General features: G+C 36.5%; 1 protein-coding gene across 2 annotated transcripts in view; it reads left to right on the top strand.

Annotated features, from left to right (window-relative positions):
• LOC138708067 (arrestin domain-containing protein 2-like) overlaps window positions 1–21,734 on the top strand; it is a 63,054-nt gene that overhangs the window by 19,818 nt on the left and 21,502 nt on the right. For both annotated transcript variants that reach the window (XM_069838201.1, XM_069838200.1), the window contains one exon: window positions 2,753–2,907. In XM_069838201.1, coding sequence (XP_069694302.1) covers window positions 2,796–2,907 — 112 coding nt within the window. In that variant the 5' untranslated portion in view covers window positions 2,753–2,795. The remainder of the gene's footprint in view (window positions 1–2,752; window positions 2,908–21,734) is intronic.

Here is a 21,734-nt window from a genome sequence, read left to right as displayed (position 1 = left end):
TATAAATTTTATAATTTTGCATCCAAAATTGGCTGATAAACGATTAGCACTCCCAGGGTGGAGGATGGCAGACAATACGAGTACAAATACAGTAACTGTCTTCACTCGATGATCTCGAGTTTAACATTAAGTTCACATGTCCAAATCCCGCCGAGAACAATGAATTTTAAATAAAAACTTTAGCATGATCTTTTCTAGAAAGGAAGACATTTTTGGGTTTCGTATCGTAGATTTACGGCACATAAAAGAATCCTGTCCTTTGTAGAGTGCTAAATCAAGATTTGGTAACCATTCGTTACTCGTTTAGATGCTGCATAAATACTTCAGTAATAAACGTCGTTAAGTTAATTAAAAACTTGGCTACTTTTAACACTATTTGGTTTGGCTTGGTTTTTAAGTGGGCTGGACCTGGAACGGGTCCGTGCTCCATACACTTAGACTCGGTTTGGCCCATTGAGCGCTCTTATATACGATGATTGCGATCGTAATGGCATTAGTGAATCCAACACTGACAGGTGGACCATCCTGAATCAGCTCCTGTTAGAGGCAGTCCCGCTTCGAGGACGAGTAGCCTGATAAGCCCCAGGGGCACTAAGCCCTTCCTGATCAGCCGACGCTGACAGGTGGGCCATCCTGCCTCAGTTCTGATGGAGCTAATTCCCGTCCGCATACGAGTAGCCTGATGAGCCCCAGGGTCCCGGAGCCCCAAGTCCCAAATCTTTCCTACATCAGCATCGGAAATACCCCGAAGACTTCACCTCACCGCATTTTTAATACTGCGGATGATAGATGAAACGAGAGGGAGTTGGAGTGTGTTGGTGGAATGATAAAGGGAAACGGGAGTACCCCGAGAAAAACGCTCTGCAACAACTGCTTTGCCCGCCACATTTTTCATCACGACCTAGCCTGGGATCGAACCTGGGTCGTCTGGATGGAAGGCCTACTACTGTCCAAATTTCACGAGAGGATTCCTGCGATGGGAGTATAGTCTTCGCGAGGTAAGAAGAGAGGGAAAGCTAGTAACTCAGTATCTTTTTTATTTTTAGTAGGTTATTTTATCAACATCTTAGGTTATTTAGCGTCTGAATGAGATGAAGGTGATAATGCCGGTGAAATGAGTCCGGGGTTCAACATCGAAAGTTACCCAGCATTTGCTCATATTGGGTTGAGGGAAAACCCCGGAAAAACTTAAACCAGGTAACTTGCCCCGACCGGGAATCGAACACGGGCCACCTGGTTTCGCGACCAGACGCGCTAACCGTTACTCCACAGGTGTAGAGTCTCAGTATCTTTGAAGGAGTAGATGGATGGGGGTAGCGTCATTGGCCGACTGGGACAAAGAAGGCTCAGTCAATGGCTGGCTGGTAAAAGCAAGGCTCAGTCATTGGCCGATCGGTTCCGTGTCGGACTTGGTTATAAGAGTGGGGGAAAACTCGCATTTCTTGCTCCGATCTTCTCCTGAAATGCGAACAGTAGTACTACAACAGTCTAGTATATAGGCCTACAGTCACGAAGCTCAATACGTAGTAAATATGCATCCATAGATAGTTGCTAACCATTACGATCGCTAATATCGCCTCATTACAGACAATGCGAAATAGTACTGGCACAGTCTATTGTTCCTAGCACCCTCACAACTCAATCTTCGTGACTATTTACTAGACTGCGGTACTACTACGATGCATATAAGCAACTAAGTCGTTGAGAGCAGAAGTGGTGTATGTCAAAAATAGGTAATGAGGGTTAAAGTGAACATTCCGTAAAATACAGCGCAAAGTAGCCATTAATATTCCATTTTATTGAGGAATTACTTCTCAATAAGTTTATTACGCACAATATATTTAACTTCATTTCAATCGGTAACTATGTATGAAATTATAGGATGGGGTAGCTCATTTAAATCCAATTTTAATCCACTTTATTTATTACAGAAGAAAATAATTAAAATATGTCTTCATAAACCTATTGATTTTCCATCTCAAAATTTGTTTTTAGACTTTAATGTACTTAACGTAAGACAAATTTATTATATTGTATTAATAAAATTCATACATAAAAATCGAAATAATTTTGAATTGTATTCTCATAGTTATGAAATGAAAGGTATGAATTCTTTAAGATTGTTTGAAACAAAATGCAACACTGTTAGAGTATTTAATCATAGTAGTAATTTAGACCCAAGAATATATAACAAATTTATATTTAAATATCCTAATCTTGTCAATTCTAATAGTTCTAGTATTAAATTTTAAAAGTTATGTATGGATTTTATAAAAATTGAAAAATTGTAAATTTAAATTTATATACTATAATTGCATAGTAGACATAAACAAATTGTATTGTATACTTATTAATTTCAATTCAGGAATCCGCCCCTGAGCACGAGTTCTCCTCTTTCAGGGGCGAGCTAATTTTTTTCTATATATAATATATGTTATGTTATAATTATTAGCAAAATAATAAATAAATAAATAAATATATTTATTTATTTAAACTATTAGTAGTCAGTGGATAGCACGAAGTACATATTAATTGCTACTTTGCGCTGTATTTTAGAGAATTTCACTTTAAACCTCATTACCCAATTTTGACTTAGCCTACACCACTTCTGCTCTGAACAGCTCAACTATACTTTACATCAAGAGTATTTCTTCTCTGAACAACCTCGTCCGCAGCTTAAAGCAACCAGTTTTGTTGTATTACCGACCATTTTTTTTTGTTCATACTATAGTGATACTTTTTTATGTTGCAGGACAAATAGCTATGTTGGTGCGGTAACACTGTCTTAATCCAAAATGGATTACATACGAGAATTTGACATACGATTGGATCGAGAGATGTATTATGCTGGAGAGACTCTTGTTGGTCATGTGGTTCTAGACACAGTTGAAAATTTTAAACTTCGGGGTAAGTACTTCGCATGTATAAGACAAAATATCTCTATGCTGTGATTAATGTATTTTATTGTTAAGGAACTTGGTATTATTAACAATCGCAAGACAACAAAATGTTATTTCAGTTTTATTGCATACATTATGAATATTAAAAAAAGTGATAGCCTACTTATTTTCTTTCATATTCTAATTCTTCTTAAACGGTTATACTATAGGCCTACTATCTGCTTGCATTTACGCCTGAAAACTTTTCATGAAACTCTACATCAGCCGTGGCGAGAACGTGACTCGCGAGACATTGTGGCTCGCAGTGATAGCTGTACATTTCGCTTGCTTCTAACCTCCGCCAGCCCCCACCCTCTCACTCACTGGAGTCAAACTCCGTTCCATTTGTATTTGTCTCTGACCTGCGAGTGGCATATGTCTCTCTCGAAACCATGTACGAAAGTTCCAAGTAGGATGGGAGGACGCATTTTTTTGCTGTCAATATGATGAGAATATTAAATGTATGATTTGTTCACAAGTATTACGAGGAAAACGGTTGTATAACATAAAACGGCATTATACTACATGTTACTGATGAAACATTAAAAGGTTAAGTGTTATTGTTGTTGTCATCATCATCATCATCATCATCATCTCTGTACGTCGACCCTTTTTCAGCAGATGTAGGAATAATGCGGTTAGCTCTTCAATTTGAACTCACTGATTTACTATGTGATGTCAATTGAAAGTTAGATGTAAGGACTTGACAAATGTTGAACTTTCAAATCTTTGCCAAAAAATAAATATCCGAAGCTTCGTTCTTTCGCTTGCTCTGTTGAAGCCATGTTCGCTACAACTTACGTTCGTGAAAAATTATTTTCAACATTTAAAATAGTAAAAATCAAATTTAGATCATGACTGACAGACAAATACCTTCGTGATCAACTACGACTGGCAGTAAGTGACATAATTCCTGATTTTGAAACTTTGTCGCAGAGACATTCTGAAGACAGTTAATTTTAGCTTATGATATTGTTCATTTATTGATCATTTCTTTCTTCCTTACACGTACTAAACATTAGTTTGTAGCCTTGTACTATATAAAATTATATTTAAGTGCTTGACGTAAGGAAAATGGAAATCCGTTAATAAGTCAGACAGTTGCTTCACTTTCCCTTCGGGTGTCCGCCTCCCTCCATAGGTGCTATGCACGTTGCAGGTAACACAGTGGCTCGGCGCACGATTACATTTTCGCCACCGCTGCTTTACATCAACTTTCTGGATTGCAGGAAGCCTTGATATCTTTATTTTATAATAGGCTACAGCCCAAAATGGCACGTGATCTATAACTGTAATACGTGAAAGTCACAGAAAGCTATGGATTTCATGCATTATTTGTAATAATGGTCAGTATTTGGTATATTTCGGATAAAACTATGCACACAATTTAAATTTTCACAGGACAAATACAACTTTGGTGATAATTATGACGCTATTTTGTAATTATATTAACAGGTTTTCAATGCATACCATCTTCTTGTATACAAAATGTATGGCATTTAATTTATCTTTCCCACTCCATCCTGTCTTCCGAATCCATTTCTTCCAATCCTCTCTCACTCATCCATATTCTGACCTCATGTAACCACGTCATCTTAGGATGACCTATCTTCCTTCTCCCAGGTGGAAACCAATCTAAAATTTTCCTCGGTAATCTTTGGTCTGCTTCATCTTACGTGCCCACATCATTCTAATTGAAGGGTTCAGAACCATAGTGGGCCAAGTGCCATTTACTAAAACCGTAGAAAACGAGGGTTAAGATGAAGTTATTACCATCCATTTACAGGAGAGCAAAATAACGAATTTTTGGTGTAAAAACTGCATTTCTATGTTTTGACATCTTGCGCTATCTGTAGGCTTTTTTACATACTAAACTAGGACATAGTTTTACACAGTGCTTCTTAAATACATAAAGCTTTCTTATAGTTGCTAAGAAAACAAATGAAAACTTTAATTTACATTTTTCTCGAAAAACACATAATGTAATATCAATGTTCTATAAGTAATATATTAAAAACTATAGCACCTAGAACCATGAATTTAAAAAATGCTCAGTATTTCATCCTCTCTTTAAAACCACAAACAAAAAATTAAAAATCCGACTTTAGGTCCCATTTCCTGCAACTAGTCACATATAGCAAATAATATAAAGTATACATATTAAAAGTAAATGATATGTCAATCTTCATTAACCTATTACATTTAATTAATTATATATTTTATTATGTAAATGTTTTACTGTTGTAAAAAAATATGCAAATTTGATATTATTTTGCATGTAATTATTAGCTATTTTAATATTCTGAATAGTGTTTTATAACGTGTAATGTACGGTATGTACAGTAATTCCGGATATAGTGAACCTCTGCGGACTTACATATTTCGTTCACTATATCCGAAGTATCTCTTCCCTAACCTTAAATGACAGAAATGAATGAAATTGTGAACAAGAAAATAAAATATTTCATTTTTGTGGAATGGATTGCACTGTACACTGTATACTGTTACTCACAGTTGATTTACTTAAACTATGCTGTTGATCCACTTCCGCTTGTGAAAGACCACGTTCAATGTCATAATATTCGCCTTATCTTCCAAAGAAAACACTTTTTTCGCTTCGACATTTTTATACAGTACATTCACTGTTCTGCATACTCAGTCTTGGAATTTCCTGGGCCACTTAATGGAAACTGGGAGAGGGTTGATGGAGTTTGAAAGCCATCGAAATCTTACCTTCATTTATGTTCTGGACATAATGTCCAACCCGTTTCAATAAAAGAAGGCAATATCATTTTCCGTTGTTTGTATGCTATTAGTCACAATGAAAATGTTTCTAAGAACGAAAGGCAACTCTTTGACTGTGGAGGGTTAGAAATAACAATAGAGTAGAGTGAGAACAGAATGTCAACCCTTCGACGGTGGAGTGAGGCAAGGTCGTCACGCGTTGCCTGGATTTACAGTACAGCTCAGTATCTAGGAATCACTAATTCTACCTTTGTCCTTTGACTAAAGGAGTATTAAGAAACTTAGAATGTTATTCTCAACACATTCTTTCAATTTTACACAAGAAGGTCTGACCTCAAATAAGAATTTGTTAGGATACAAGGTTCACTGTAACCGAAGCGAGGGTTCACTATAAACGGAAATATTAATGTACTTTTTAATGTATGCGGGTCAGGACCAAAGGTTTAAGTTCACTATAACCGAATGTTCACTATAACCGAGTTCACTATATCCAGAGTTTACTGTATATTACGCATAAAAAGTTTTGTTCGCTTAGCTTTATAGTAGATGAGATATAAAGAAACATTTATTTCACTACATTTTTGCAGGCCAATACAGTAGCGGCTGGTGGTCAAAATAATGAGTGTGCTACAATTTCTATATTGGCCTACTGTATACACTTATATGTATTTATCTTAATTTGAGACTCGCCTAGTGACGAATTATGAAATCCATACGACGTTCCTTCCTACTGCAGAACCTGTCAATTACCCTGGTGTTAAACCCTTCAACTTGGATATCATACTCTTTTCTATTGACAGTGTTACTTCACAGAATGGATCCTGTGAATTGTTGGAGGCTATGTATCGTAACAATTGAACAGCTCCATCTATATTCCGGAAGGCAGGTGTTCCGTATAGAACTCAAAGTTGCCTTTAACACTCTTTTGTTCAGTACAATATAGCTGTTGACAGCAATTTCAAGTTCGCGTTCAGGAAAATTAGGCTATCCAAAAATTGCCAGACAATTTGCTGTTTAACAATTTTGTTGCATCTAGATAGCTTAGAGACTGGAAACGGTGAGTAGTTTTCTGAATTATACGGTCACATACTTCCTTGGCTTCAGTTTTCTGGGATTCCATTCTCCTTCGCTTGCTGACTGGTTCAGGAGGAACCTCAAAAACCAGGTAGACGGCAGCAGCAGTAGGACACTTGAATTACCAAATAGGCCTACATTGTAAATAGTTCCGAGTTCTTCCACAAACAAGCATTCTCTCGTTACGCTTTACTTTTGCAATCTCCAAGCTGTGTTGTGCTGAAGCTGACTACAGCACTTCCCCGCGTAAAAATAGCCAATCAGGGCAGTGATTTCAGCTTCGCACATGCGCATTAATTGTCTACATTCTCATGTAGAGTTTTGAGTAGCACAACGTACCCCCTGAGGCACCGAAGAGCTAAGAGCGAAGACTAAACACACTATAACGCGTCATGAACATAACCACGGAAAATTGTCAAATGGCAGATCAGATACTATGGTGGTATTGCAAATACATTATTTGAGCAAAAATTATCATTGTGTTGTAGCACTGTAGCACATAAGGACGGGCCGCCCCTGGGCCAATGGTATACCTTCTCGCTTAAGTTAGCCGCGCCTATGACTATACAGTGTTCCGCAACCGGTGTGCCTTCACAAGATGAAAGTTGTGACGCGAAAATTAATTGAAATTAAAATAGTATGTTAATAAAACATGTCCAATCCCTGAGTGTGTTGTATGTGGTGAAAATCTCACTAATGCTATGGTTCCCAGTAAATTGAAACGACATTTGGTAACAAAACATTCTTTTCTGTCAAACAAAGATGTATATTATTATCGTCGGTTGTTGGAAAAAAAAAAAAAGGAAGACGATGACGCTCATGACGATGTCGGTACAGGTTTCACAAAATGTACAGAAAGCTAGCTATAAGGTAGCCGAACTTATCGTAAATGCCAAAAACACACACATACATAATAGCTGAAACATTGTAATGCCTGAAAATGGGTCGTTCAAGAATTCTTTGGAGAGAGTGTTCAAGAGTTTTTTACTGGGTTCGTGATTCATTCATTCTGAATTCAAAACATCTTCCAAATAATATACTCGTACAAGAGAACTAGCAGACTTAAAGCAGACAGAATATTGAAATTAAAACTTCTCGAAGTGCTTTTGGAATTTTGGTTGTCAATAAGGAGTGAATACCCGGCTGTCTCCGAGATGGTAGTTAATATGTTATTGCCAATTTCAACTACATATATGTTTGAAGTGGGCTTCTCGACGTTAACTGAAAATTAAAACATCAAAGAGGGAGAGACTCAAATCCAGTGATGAAGAAATGAGGCTTGTACTGTTAACGATTCCGCAACGGATCAGCCACCTGTGTGCAGCTAAGCATGCCCAAGTATCACATTGAAAGGTGTGAGTAAAGTTATTTACTTTAATATTAGTAATAAAAATGCGTATTTTCTACAGTGAATTAAAGTTCATAAATTCTTAATAAATGCAAGAGTCGATTTCTGTTTTATAATAACGACGACGACAACAGTAGTAGAAGTAGTAGTAGTAGTAATAATAATAATAATAATAATAATAATAATAATAATAATAATAATAATACATTTAATTACATTACGTGATTATATTAAGCAGTGGCGGCTCCTGCGTATTTCTTAAGAAGAGGAAAGAAGGTAACAGGACGAAATTACATCTTCTTGAATGAAAATGCCACAAATTAGCCTACATGTAAGACCAGGTAGTGTTGGGGTTGGTCTTCCCTTCTATATAGCAATAATCTGTTCTTGTAAACTGAGTTTCCTAAATTTTCCAAAATATATAATGTTTTCACTTCCATTCATTGTTGAATAATTGCACAAATTAACAAATACAAGGAAATTCACCTCACAGCATTTTTCGAGCAAACTACAGCATCACACGTGTTCGAAGAGACTATAGCTACTAAAACGTAATCGGAACCGCGGAAATGGGAATGGAAAATAATCTGAGGGAAGCGAGAACACTGCACCCACGCACGTGGTCTGTGTTGCCACATGTATATTTTACAAGTTCAGTATCACATGCTTTTGAAGAATGTCAGTTCTTGTAAAGTCATACTACCATTATTGTTCAAAGTTGCCGGTGGCCAATTAATTTTTATGTTAAAAATAATGTAGTTTGGAGTACTACTTTCAATTTCAAATATATATGTACAAAACTGACAACTTGGCTGTTGTCCTGTCTAGTACACAATGAATGGAAGTGAATTTCAGGGGCCAAAAATATCTGCGATACTAACGTAGAACTACTCCCTCTTTGTTTTATATAAACCCGACTTTAACTTTCAAATATCCTTGAAAGTTTCAAACAATGAATAGTAGCTTATATAAAGTGCAATGAATAATATTTGTGATTTATAATTAAAAAAAAAAAGTTTATATGGTGTCTTTCATAGCGTGCGTTAAAACTGTTTTCATTGTGCCTCCTCCTAGATGCGTTACAGTCTGGTTGAATGCAAGATCGTTAGATGGCAGTGGTAGCGAGCTTGCTGCACGATCAGTCGGTTCTATTTCCCGCCCATGCGCTGATTCAGAGGAGGATCTCCTCCCTCTCCGTTCATTTACTCGCTTTAAAACTCTGCTTCTTTCTCTGGCCGCTAGTGCGTTGTTGTCTATGTGTGCTAACTGCAGTAAAGGAGGAATGGATTGACTTTCCTCCACACAAACAATCTCGCATCTTTCTAGCAGCACATGAGCGAGCATCGTTTAAAACTCGATCAACCGAGGTTTTCTTATAGTTGTGAACTTAAAAATTATCGGATCTTCCTTGAATTTCAAGGCATATATTTTATTTGGTATTTACTTTCAAAATAAGAAAAATGTGAGGAGGACGTTCCTCCCTTCCCTCCCCCGAGGAACCGCCACTGATATTAAGAGAGTCACATCATATGTTTCTGAGGGGATTAATATTTTAGTGTGCCGTGTTAAGTCTAGGCCCATCTAGGGTGTGCCGCGAGTATAAAAAGGTGCGAACACTGGACTATAGTGTTAGGGTGCGGCCCGGGTTCGATCCTCGTCCAAAAGGTGGACAAAGCAGATGTTGCAGAGGATTTTTCTCGTGGTACTCCCGTTCCCTCTCTCATTCCACCAACACTCTCCAGCTCCACCTCATTTCATCTATCATCCGCAATAGTAAAAGTAGGCTGGGGTGAAGTCTTGGGGGGGGGGGGGTAGTACGGATTTCCGATACTGATATAGGAAGGTGTTTGGGGCTACTCGTATGCGGACGGGACGTGGCTCTATCAGAGGCCAGTGGCGGCTGATTGGCTGAGGCAAGTGAGACCGGGCCTCAGTCACTTGGCTTCCTTAAACTCTAAATTGTAGTGTTTTTAGTCGTACAGTATATAACATAATACAGTCAACTCTGGATATAGTGAACTCGGTTATAGTGAACATTAGGCTACAGTGAAGCTAAATCGCTGGTCCCGACCCGCATACATTATGAGGTACATTAATATTTCCGTTTATAGTGAGCCTAAAACTAAAACTTTCCCAAGAAAATGTAATTTTAAAATGGCCAAAATGATAATTTATGAAACCCTTCCTCCTATTAACTTCCAAAAATATGTTCAGAACAAAATCTCAAATCATATACTCGTTATAGAATGAATACAATATTTTATTTTCGCTGGCAGAGTTAAGGCCATAAGGCCTTCTCTTCCACTCAACCAGCCTTAATCAATACAATACATATTTAAATTACGAATATTTACACTACACTTAATAAATTCTCCAGTAACATTTTTCAATTAAATTTTAACGTCTAGTACATATTTAAATTTAGATAAAACTGTAAGATGAAGTAGTAAATTAATTTATGAGCTAATTTAATTTAATCAATTATAATTAATTTGAGACAGCTAGTAAAATGATGAGAATTAATTTAATATAAGCTTACTAGAACTATGTTATGGGGAGAAAAAATATAAATCTAAAATATATTTACTGTATAAAATGAGAATATTAATGTAATGACATTTTGCCATTAGATGTTTTGTAATCTATTTAGAAAAATTAATGATAATAAGAATGGACAGATGTTAGTTTCATTATAAGTAATAAATATTAATCAATAATTAAACTGTTAAGCAGAAATTTATGTAATTTTGACCTAAATGAAGTTATTGTCCAACAACTCCTTACATCACTCGGAAGCGAGTTCCAATTTCTATCACTGAAACTGTACTGTATAAGATGAAGAATATGAAGATGTTTTGTGGTAAGGTATAATCAGTAAATTGTTATGATGAGACCTGGTACTTAGCTGATGATATGCGGATAAATTTTGAAAACGAGAAGCCAAGTAGATTGGGGTAGCGGTGCGCAGAATTTGAAATAAGAGACTTATGTGCATTGAAAGACAAAGGATTTGTTCAGCTTCCTGGACAGCTTGAAACATGTTAAAGAGAATAGTGTACGCAGTGAGGGATAAGGGAAAGATTAGTTCTGACTCCTTTAAAAGAGGTTATTAGAAGAATAGGAAGAGAAAGTGTTTTCTTTTGTGAAAGGGAGTGGAATGATGACCGAAGGTTAAATACAAGAAGGATTACAAGGATTACAAGGATGATGGTCCTCAACCCTCCCTCCCGCATCTTTGTAAAAGTGAACCCGGGGAAATTCCGAGGCCGAGTACGCAGTAGGCATACCTCTATTGGGAAGAGGTGCGAAATCGGTCAGTGCCTACTACTACATGGTCACATTAGATGAGGAGCATCGTTTCAAATCGTATTATGTCCACTGTTGGACAAAATTGAGTTTGATACATTTTCGTATAGTTTCGGATACGGTATTTCACGTTGTGAACTCTGGTTGTATCAAATCGTATTCGCTAACAGTGTAAATGACTGCTTAAAAGTAGTGGTTGTTTCAAATCGTATTCAGTCCTTTATAGTGTTTGTTTCATATCGTATTACGTCCAATATTCATGTTACAAAATTGGTATAAATGAAATTAATTAATTACTTTCTTATGTTAGTTATACTGGCAATCTGGCGCACTTTTCTCGACAATGCTACATATTCAATACGGACAATACAGTCTTTTCCTTACGAGCTGTGTGTGATGGAAGTTGTTTCCAATATGGAACAACAACTATCGTAGGGACAGTTCAGGAAGACGCCAAAAGAAGCAAAACATGCACATAAACTGAAATCAGGGGCAAGGTACGTAAAAATAGATTTTAATGAAAAATGCAGGGATTGTGAGACTCTCTACAAAAATTTATCATACCCCGGCAATATTTTAATCAATGTAGAAATTCTATAATTTTAATTTAATTTAATTTAATACAATACTAAGTCAACATTCAAATCTTCAGGGTTTTACCTCTTTCTTACGCATCAGGGTATTTACCAATTCGTGGGGGGGGGGGAGTTGATGTCGGAGAAGTGAAATGGGCTGAAAATACCCTCGAATTTTTAAAATGTATAATTAATTACTTTTTCATTTTTTCTACAGTATGACCTATAGTAACTTACAGCAGAAAGGAATAGTTAAAAAAAAAAACAGCGGCTTATTTCAATTGCGTGAAGCTTTATGTTTCTATGCTATCGTCATCGATGAAGTTACTGTGGTAACTGACAATGAAGATGATAATAGTATGGCAACTTGTGACTTCTTAGAAGAAGGAGGATTCGAAAAAATGTGAAAAAGATTCAAACACCATGAATCCAGCCGGATGGATGTTATGAACACCCTGTAGGTCTACATCAAAATGTCTTTAATGTGTATATTTATTTTTTGTATTAACAAAATAATGTTTTCTTCAATAATAACATTTATAATGATTTGTATGCATTCATTTATCTCTTTAAAGACATTATGACAGCAGAAAGAACTTATGAACACTCTATATATCAAAATATTTAATGTGGAAATTGTAATTTTATATTAACAGATAGTGTTTCTCTTTAATAACAACAATAATTATTGGTTATTTTATGTATTTGCCTCATTAAGAATTTTTAATTAGAACATCTGTACAATTATTGGATCAAAACGTATTATGTCCAACACATTTTCCTTCAATTTCAAGAACAGAATTGAAAAGTGATTTCATTTTTTAAAGTTCCTTGAAGTATTCCTCAAGCATAATAACTTCACATTTTTCACTTTGTGAAAAATTACCCAGATTAAGAGTAATCAGTTTTTCGTTCTTCCTGTAAAATGTTGTTTTTTGGACATAATATGATTTGAAACGATGCTCCTCAGATTCAAGTTTCGAACTGTGAACATCAGGATGACGAAGCATAAAGTGTTTAAGTTGGAAGATAAAGTGAACATTATTACTGATATTGAACGTGGTCTGTTCCAAGTGCACATTAATATTGTATGTATAACAACGCCAATAGTATAAAAACACATTTCGGTTTTAGTGAGCCTCGGAAATAGTGAACGAAATATGCTGGTCCGCAGAGGTATAACCGAAGTTGACTTATATTAGTTATTTGAATGACGTGTATAGAGCAAAGACGTTATATAGTGTATAGAGTTGTAGAAGTAGAAAACTTTGTGATGTATATAGACCTATCTTGCAGTAAAATTTGTTCCTGAGGCCCGAAATGTTTTGGCTGGGTCTGGCTTCTATACATTTCGTATGTTTCCACGGGTTTTAAAAGGTTGCACCAAAGATGTTATATAGTATAGTTTGCACCACAGTCTAATATATACAGTCGCGCAACTTCAACACTCTTTTTGCCAACATTCACGACACTAGCGCTCAAGCGGCAGGCAAGGCACTGGTCATAGGGTTGATACAGCCAGCAAGTGCTTTGAAGGTATGCGAGATGTTATAATAACGTTTTAATCATGCGTCTGAATAAAGGCAATGTGTGCAATGACGAAAATTGCAGTAACAACAAGTTTATATCTCCGAATTTGTCGTTCTTCAGATTCCCTAAAGACCAAGAGAAAATCATAACTCAGTCATAACCTATAATCCACGCTGTAGGTAGCCTACGTATTGTGTTCTATAAAACATTTATTAGTTATCAGTTGCCTATTTGTATGTCAGGAAATTGAGTTTAAATAAAAACAAAGTAAATACCTGTTACAGTATATTATTGTTTTGCAGAGATCATGTGTAAATGTGTAACCATTCCGAGTTTGGATAATGTATCTACAGTTTTTAATGCAAGTAATTCCATAATTTTTGTATTCGTGTTTTTTTCTTTATATTTTTCAAAAGTTGAATGTTATATTGCATTCAAGTAGGGATTATGGTGTTAATTTTTCAAGAATTCATGGCGTATTATAATCCTTTAGCAAAATATTCATTTCTTGAATAAATCCAGACTATGTCGATAAATTTCTGATGTGTTGGTGTAGATTCATGTGACGACGTATTAGGTTCTCAAGATATAAAAGAGCCTTTTTAAATTTAATATAAAAAGCAATCTTTTCTGTAATAATTTGCATGACTGTTGTTGATGTTGATTTTACATTACCAGTGATTATTTGAGCTGTTCAGAGCAGAAGTGGTATAAGTCAAAATTAGGTAATAAGGTTTAAAGTAAAAATTCTTTAAAATACAGCGCAAAGTAGCAATATATCCTTCAGTAGTAGAAAAGTTTTCCGGGCTATGAGGCCGTGGTCTGTTGGTTGTGAGACCAAACGTTTCGTTCACTGCTGCGGTGAACATCTTCAGTGAACGAAACGTTTGGTCTCACAACCAACAGACCACGGCCTCATAGCCCGGAAAACTTTTCTACTATTGACGCCGGCCGTGAAAGCCTACACTCCAATATAATATATCCTTCGTGCTATTCACTGACTCCTAATAATTTAAATAAATTCAATATTAACTGCTACTTTGCGCTGTATTTTACAGAATGTTTATTTTAACCCTCATTACCCATTTTTGACTTACACCACGTCTGCTCTGAAAATAAAATTAGGCCTACATTTTCTGAGTTAATTGAAGTTACAATTTTTTCAACAAAATTGTGTATTCATTTGTTCTCACCTACGTCATAATAACAGTAAGTGGATGTAAATTACGTATTATATAGGTAGGGTAAGTTAAAATTAAGCTTATGTGTGAAAACGGGAAATGTAATGTAAAATGCGGCAAACTTTCCATAAAAATTTAAACCATAATATCAGCACTATTAGCGACTCAAAATAATAAAAAAATGAAAAAATAATGAACTTCATAAATCAATTTCTGTCAAATTAAGGTTTAAATCTTCCCCTTTTTCATTTTTAAGTTTACCTCAGCGGCCGAGTTTACCCCAATTTGCGGTATGGAAAATAGTGAATTTCTCAGGAAATAGAGAGAGGAGTTCACCACGCGATGTACCCTACGAGATATGCCCTACAATTTTGACTCTTCTCACAGGAAATATAGAATTCCAATGGTTTATAAATATATTTAGGAATGAATTGAATTAACCGTCCACGTACAAACAATTATATTATTTCAAACCATGATACGTGATCAGGGCCATGATTCAGTTGTAAGGAGCAGAAAGAATTACGTTTATTCCCAGCTTCTGAAACTTGTAAATTAACTTGCGTGTGAAATTCTTCCAGGATTCTAAAGTAGAATTAGTGAGAACCATATACACTTATTGTATAACATAAAAATATAAAATAAATTACGCAAAACCCGTTTTCTGATGTGTTATCATATGTCGTGTGCACACTTTTAACTTGCCTGCCGCCAGAGGGCTACTGTCGCGCCAGCTGTCAAATGTTGGCATATTTTATACGTATGAGTTGCGTGACTGTATCTATTAGACTGTGGTTTGCACTCGGAAAGCTATAATTGAGGCACGTTTCTGTGGCCTCGTGGCCTAGCAGGTATTCGCCCACTCATTAGCCTCCAATTCTCCCATTCAGAACCCGGTCTTTTGTCAATGCCGGGGTGAGAATAACAGTGGCGAATCGTCATGTGGTGCAGTGTAGTTATGTGTTTCCGGAAAATAAAAATCGAAAGAGATGCGAGAAACAATTATGATACTCGTAATTGTAATAAATTCATTGTTAGAGTAGTCTATCCTTTTCGAGAGGAAATAATATTGAAATAAGAGAAGTTTTAAATTAAAACAGACCTATGCCGTCACTGACAATTTTTCAGAAAGATTATATTACAAGTGCATGAGGGTTAAGTTGGCGTGATTTCTACTGTCCTTGTCTGCGGTTCTTTTCTACCGACCGTCAACAGATGTAACGGGGAAAAGGTTTTCTTTTGTAGAATTCTTGGAAGTCCCTTCCCTCCCTCTCCCTTAGCCCTTCAAGAACACACTTTTGCAAACCCAATTAGTGGATCTCTCAGTGGCCACTTGGCGTTGTTCGAGTTTATTTATTCGGTAATATTTTGTGAACAGTGAAGTAAGTGTGTGTCTTGTTGTATCAATTTAATATAACATAATTGAAGGGCTCAGAGCCAAAGGCGACTAACCCACAATTACAAAATGAGCAAATAAGGGGTGAAATTAAGAGGATCCTGACAAAAAATGATTGGTTTCACAATTTATTTTAATTGGTCTACATTGAATAAATACAGTGCTCTAACATTAAATACCTTACTCTACGCCGATGATCAAGTCATAATTTCCAATTCAGAGGATAATTTACAAAGAGGATTGTATACATTAAATAAAATATTAAAAGATTTTGGGATGGAAATTTCAGCACAAAAATCAAAAGTAATGGCATTTTTAGGACAAGACCCAGTCAGAAGTAAGATAATACACAATAACCAATGCCTCGAACAAGTGCAAAATTTCAATTATCTGGGTTGTGAAATATCTTATCAAAATGAAAAAGATGTGAACAAGAAAATTACCAAATTTACACAAATTCTAGGAATAATAAACAATGCATTAAAAGCTAAATTAGTACAAAAATCTACAAGAATAAAAATATATAATACACTAGCATTACCCACCCTTTTATACGGAAGCGAGATTTGGTCATTAAAGAAAAAAGACGCGAACAGAATCAAAGCAACGGAAATGAAATTTTTGAGGAGGACAGCAGGATATACTCTTTTAGACCGAAAAAGGAATGAAGAAATTTTAGAACAATTAGAAGTAGAGTCAGTAGAAGAAAAAATCAGCAGATAGGAATTCAATTGGCTAGATCATGTAAGAAGAATGGAAAATTCAAGAATCCCAAAAATTATGATGCAGTATAAACCTAGAGGACATCGTCGACCAGGAAGGCCTTTAAGAAGACTGCTAGATGGGGCCGAAACAGGTCTACAGAGGCCTAATTCGTGAAGGATGATGATGATGATGAATAAATACAAAAATATAGCATGAATCTATAACAACAATGTATAGTTTTGAAAAAAGGGTTACAATTAACAATACAAAATTGTGGGTTGGTCGCCTTTGGCTCTGAGCCCTTCAATTCACAATTTAAACAAAATGTTTTCGGAATTGCATTGTTTCCCTATTACCTTAAACATTGTAATTAGTGTTGTGCTCATGTTTTTAATAATCATGGTAAGCAATATGGGAAAACGCGGGAAAGCCTTGAAGTCGGACAGTATGAACATGGTTATTAATATACAGAAATTCTTTACCGAAGAATATGAGGCACAGAAATGCGGAAAGCAAGCAATATCTGTGTCGAGAGTTACCGGAAGAACTGCTGCAGCGACAGGTATATCGTCTCGTAGTGTTAGCAGGATTAAAAAAAAAAACAAAACAAAGGGAGGCGCTAGAAAGTGGAAGTGACCTGCGAACTCTAGGAAAGAAACGCCCAAACAGGACCCCTCAGAAAACTGCAATTGACTCATTTTCTGCCGCCACTATAAGACGAGTAATTTATTATTTATATCGGACTTATTTGTTGCCTAGTTTGAAGGATATAAATGACGCGTTAATTAAGGAAAACTTATTCACTGGAAGCATATGGAGTTTGAGAGAGAAACCACGAGGTGATGAACAGTACTGTATTTAAGAACTAGTTCATTAATCAATTATTACCAAACATTCCTCTCAATAGTATCATTGTTATGGACAATGCCTCCTATCATTCAACAGAACTCAATAAGGCACCGATTTCATCAACGTCGAAATCTGAACTGCAGTCCTGGCTTCGTAGCAATAATGTTGAACTTGATTTACGATCCATGAAACCTGTATTGTATGAACTTGTAAAAACTATAAAAGACAATTTCAAAACATACGAAATCGACCAAATTGCGACAATGCATTTCCATACTGTAGTGAGACAGCCACCATACCTTTGTCACTTACACGCGGACGAATTAATATGGGGACAGGTTAAAAATGGCGTTGCGAAGCATAGTATTTCGCTCAAAAGTAAAGATGTGAAATTGTTCTTTGAGAGCACTCTTGCAAAAGTGACGGAAGATAATTGGAGAAAGACCTGTGAATACGTAGAAAAAGTTGAACAATTTTATTGGGAAAAGGACGGACTAGTAGATGAAATTAGTGATCGGTTCGTAATAAATTTGGACAACACGGACACGGACGAGGAACTTTCTGACGGAGAGGAGTCAGAATTTGAAGAGAAAGAGAGTGCCGCCGCTGCTAACTCGTGGTTGTTGGAAGGAGTGTTGACCATATCGCCGTCACAATAAATGAGTGGAGAGAGATGGTGAGTATTCTTTCTCTTTCTAAAAGGGACTAGACAAGTAAATCCTCATGGATTGTAAAACGCGAACTTTCAATGCTTCCTGGTGTGGGGAACATAAATGCGTCTTTTTGGTAATGTGGCGCGAAATAAACTGTTCTGTTGTCCGTGCTTGTGTGTGTGAGAGACGGAGGGAGAGGGAGGGAGGGAACAGCGTGGCCTACCGACAGCTTCAACGATCGGAAAAATATTTCCAGGGGAATTTCAACACATGCTTCTTCAGCTGAGCATAATATGCGTTGCTTTATAAAAATTAAACCTTTACTGAAACAAACTCACAGCATAGAAAATTATTTGGTGAATGACATATTATTTTTCAATAATAATAATAATAATAATAATAATAATAATAATAATAATAATAATAATGTCAATCATAATAAAATATCATCAATAATAAACTTTTGTATGTGTATGCATTTATTCTCACTGCAAATGGGATATAGGCCTACCCTGTGGCAGTGGTAACTAATTACACTCGATAATGACAATTAATAATAAACACAATTAATAATAAATTAATAATAATAATAATAATAATAACAGGGAGCATCCTAAATTAAATGAAGCACGATTACTTAAGCTAACATTTAAAGTAAATCTAATTTGTATCTTAACTCTAAGTTCGAAATAAACCCACGAGTATGATATGTTCATACCTGCACAAGTACCTTTCAGCACTACACTCATTTCGCTGACAACTCACTCACTGCACTGGAACTACGACACATTTCACTGATTCTACCCTGATTTCACTAACACTTCAAAAACATTTTACTGTTCAAATACTTTGCACTGCAACTATAAACTATAAGGGCAGTATTCATAGACATTCTTAGTGCGGGCTTCCGGTGGATGATCAGCGAACTAACGTTTTTCGTATTCATAAACCAGTGTTAGCGATATGATATGATATGAATCCTGTACAAGTAACCAGTCGATAGACGGGGCTAGTTTAGCACGCTCGTAGCGCGGACTAGCGAAATGTCTATGAATAGCACTCTAAAACTTCACTGACACAAACACACTTCACTTACACAACACACTTTACTGACATAACACACTTCTTCACTGATACATTTCAAATAACAAAATATCAATTACACCCTTTAAATAATGTGTGTAATATAGGCCTACTACCGTCTATTAGTAAAGTCCTTAAGCCTATTTTTAAATACATCTTTGGTTATTGGTAAAGCCTTTAGTAAGCCTGCAGGTAAAGCATTCCAGTCCCTGATAGTACGATTGAGAAAAGAATACTTTCCAGTGTCCGTCCTCTGTCTTCTTCCCCTCAATTTATGTGAGTGGTCGTTCCTTGAAGAGTAATTTGGCGGCTGCAACCTATTTTTTATTTCTCTCCAGGCAGGCTCACCTCTGTATAATTTGAACATTGCGCATAATCGAATTCGCGTTCTCCTGTCCGTGAGTGTGTCCCATTTTATGGTGAATTATTACGACAACGCTTGAGAGTCCGTTTTTGAATCTTTTCCAGTGTCTTAACATGCAGCACCATATTCCATTACTGGACGAACTAGTGATTTATATGCAATCACTTTGGATTTATCAGAAGCTTTTCTTAATAACCTCATCACAAAGTGTAACGCTATCCATGCTTCTTCCGCTGTGTCAGTAACGTGTTCCCCCCAGCCAAGATCGCTGCTAAATATTGTATGGGAGATAGCCTACTTAAACTAATTACATCAGGCCTCACTGAGGATTTCAGTCACCGGCCGCTACTGGCTCCAACATAATGGCCTTCCTGTAGCTTCGGCTGAACAGGAAGGGCTTGGGGCTTCGTGCTATTCGTCCGCGAAACGGGACCTGGCTCTCTATCAGAGGCTGATTTAGGATGGTCGACCTGTCAGCGTCGGATTCACGAATGCCAACCAAGCCACATGTCGGACTAGGACAATCAACGCATATGGGCCAAACTGTGTCTAAGTATTCGGACCCGTCCCGGATCCAGCCCACGTAAAACCAAGCCAAAGCCAATCTTTAAGTTGATACTGTACATTTGTGCACCCCTGTAGCCCCGCCTCACGAGACGAGCCGTACATTCGGACGTATAAGATAATACCAGCATGATATTTTCTAAAGCGTAATCTCAGTAGATAATTTATACAAAGCCTATACAAGCAAGCTTAAACCTATTATGATTACACAACAACAGCAGGGATTACAATGCCTTTTGTGTATTGATATGTCTTTTGTTTCCCATCCGAAGTCCCCGTAAGACGATAATAATTCAAGTTGATATCGACTTTGACCGGGAATACTAATTAATGCTTCTGTAGTCCCACATTAGACCCACTGCCCTAAAGTATAGACCTGTTCAGGGCTCACAGTTATTACGCAAAAGGGGCTTTTAACAACTTAAAACATTCACCGCTTTGGCGTAACTGTTAGCATGTCTGACTTCGAAACGAGCAGGCCCGAGTTGAAATCCTGGTTGGAGAAGTTATTTGGTTGAGGTTTTTCCGGAGTTTTCCCTCAACCCATTTAGAGCAGATGCTGGGTAACTTTCGGTGCTGGACCCCGGACTCATTTCACCGGCATTATCACCTTCATCTCATTCAGACGCTAAATAACCTAAGCTGTTGATAAAGCGTCGTAAAATAACCTTAAAAAAAAGGAAGTTCGCAAGAACTTTCACTTTCAGTGAATATTCGAACCTAAAATTATTGTATTATTTGTGTTGTGTGATGTGTTTTAATAAAGAAAATCCACACAGTATAGTGCTCCAAAAGTACTATATGATATTCTGATTGAGGTTCTGACAGATACGTACTGTACAGCTATTACCAGGCAGTGCATCTCACTTATTGATATGTGTCAGAGGAAGAACAATTGTTTGTATACGTAACATCTTAAGTCTGATTAGTGAAATATGTTCCTGGTCAGCAAGGGGGAAAGGAACTAGCCACACTACCCCATTATCTCCGGCTTAGTTGCATCATGAGTGATGCCTTACTGGTGTCGCTTATGAGGTTCCAATCTGTCTTTGGACAGTTGACTAAACAATTAAGTTATGACCTAAATAAGGTTGTAGATTTGGATAAATTTGTTTTAAATTAAAAATAAAGGATAAAACTTTTGCTAGTGTAACTCTATTTCGAAGTGTCATTAGATAGGCTGTTTTTCTCCGTTTTATATAAGTATCATTACCTTTTGTCCAGTTTAATATTGTAAAATACAGTTGAAGACTGAACATAAAAAAGGCTGTAAGTGCCAAAGAGATCAACCATAGAAAACAGAGCTTTCTTGTGCAACTAGTAATGTAACATCATACGTTTTATAAGTCTGTGGGAGAAGCTAGGCTCTAAATAAGATGAATATGGGACTTAGCATTTTTCTCAATGGACTGAGCAAGGGAC

The sequence above is a fragment of the Periplaneta americana genome, chromosome 10 (assembly GCF_040183065.1).
Source record: "Periplaneta americana isolate PAMFEO1 chromosome 10, P.americana_PAMFEO1_priV1, whole genome shotgun sequence".
NCBI lineage: Eukaryota > Metazoa > Arthropoda > Insecta > Blattodea > Blattidae > Periplaneta > Periplaneta americana.
This window is presented reverse-complemented; position numbering and strand designations above follow the sequence as displayed.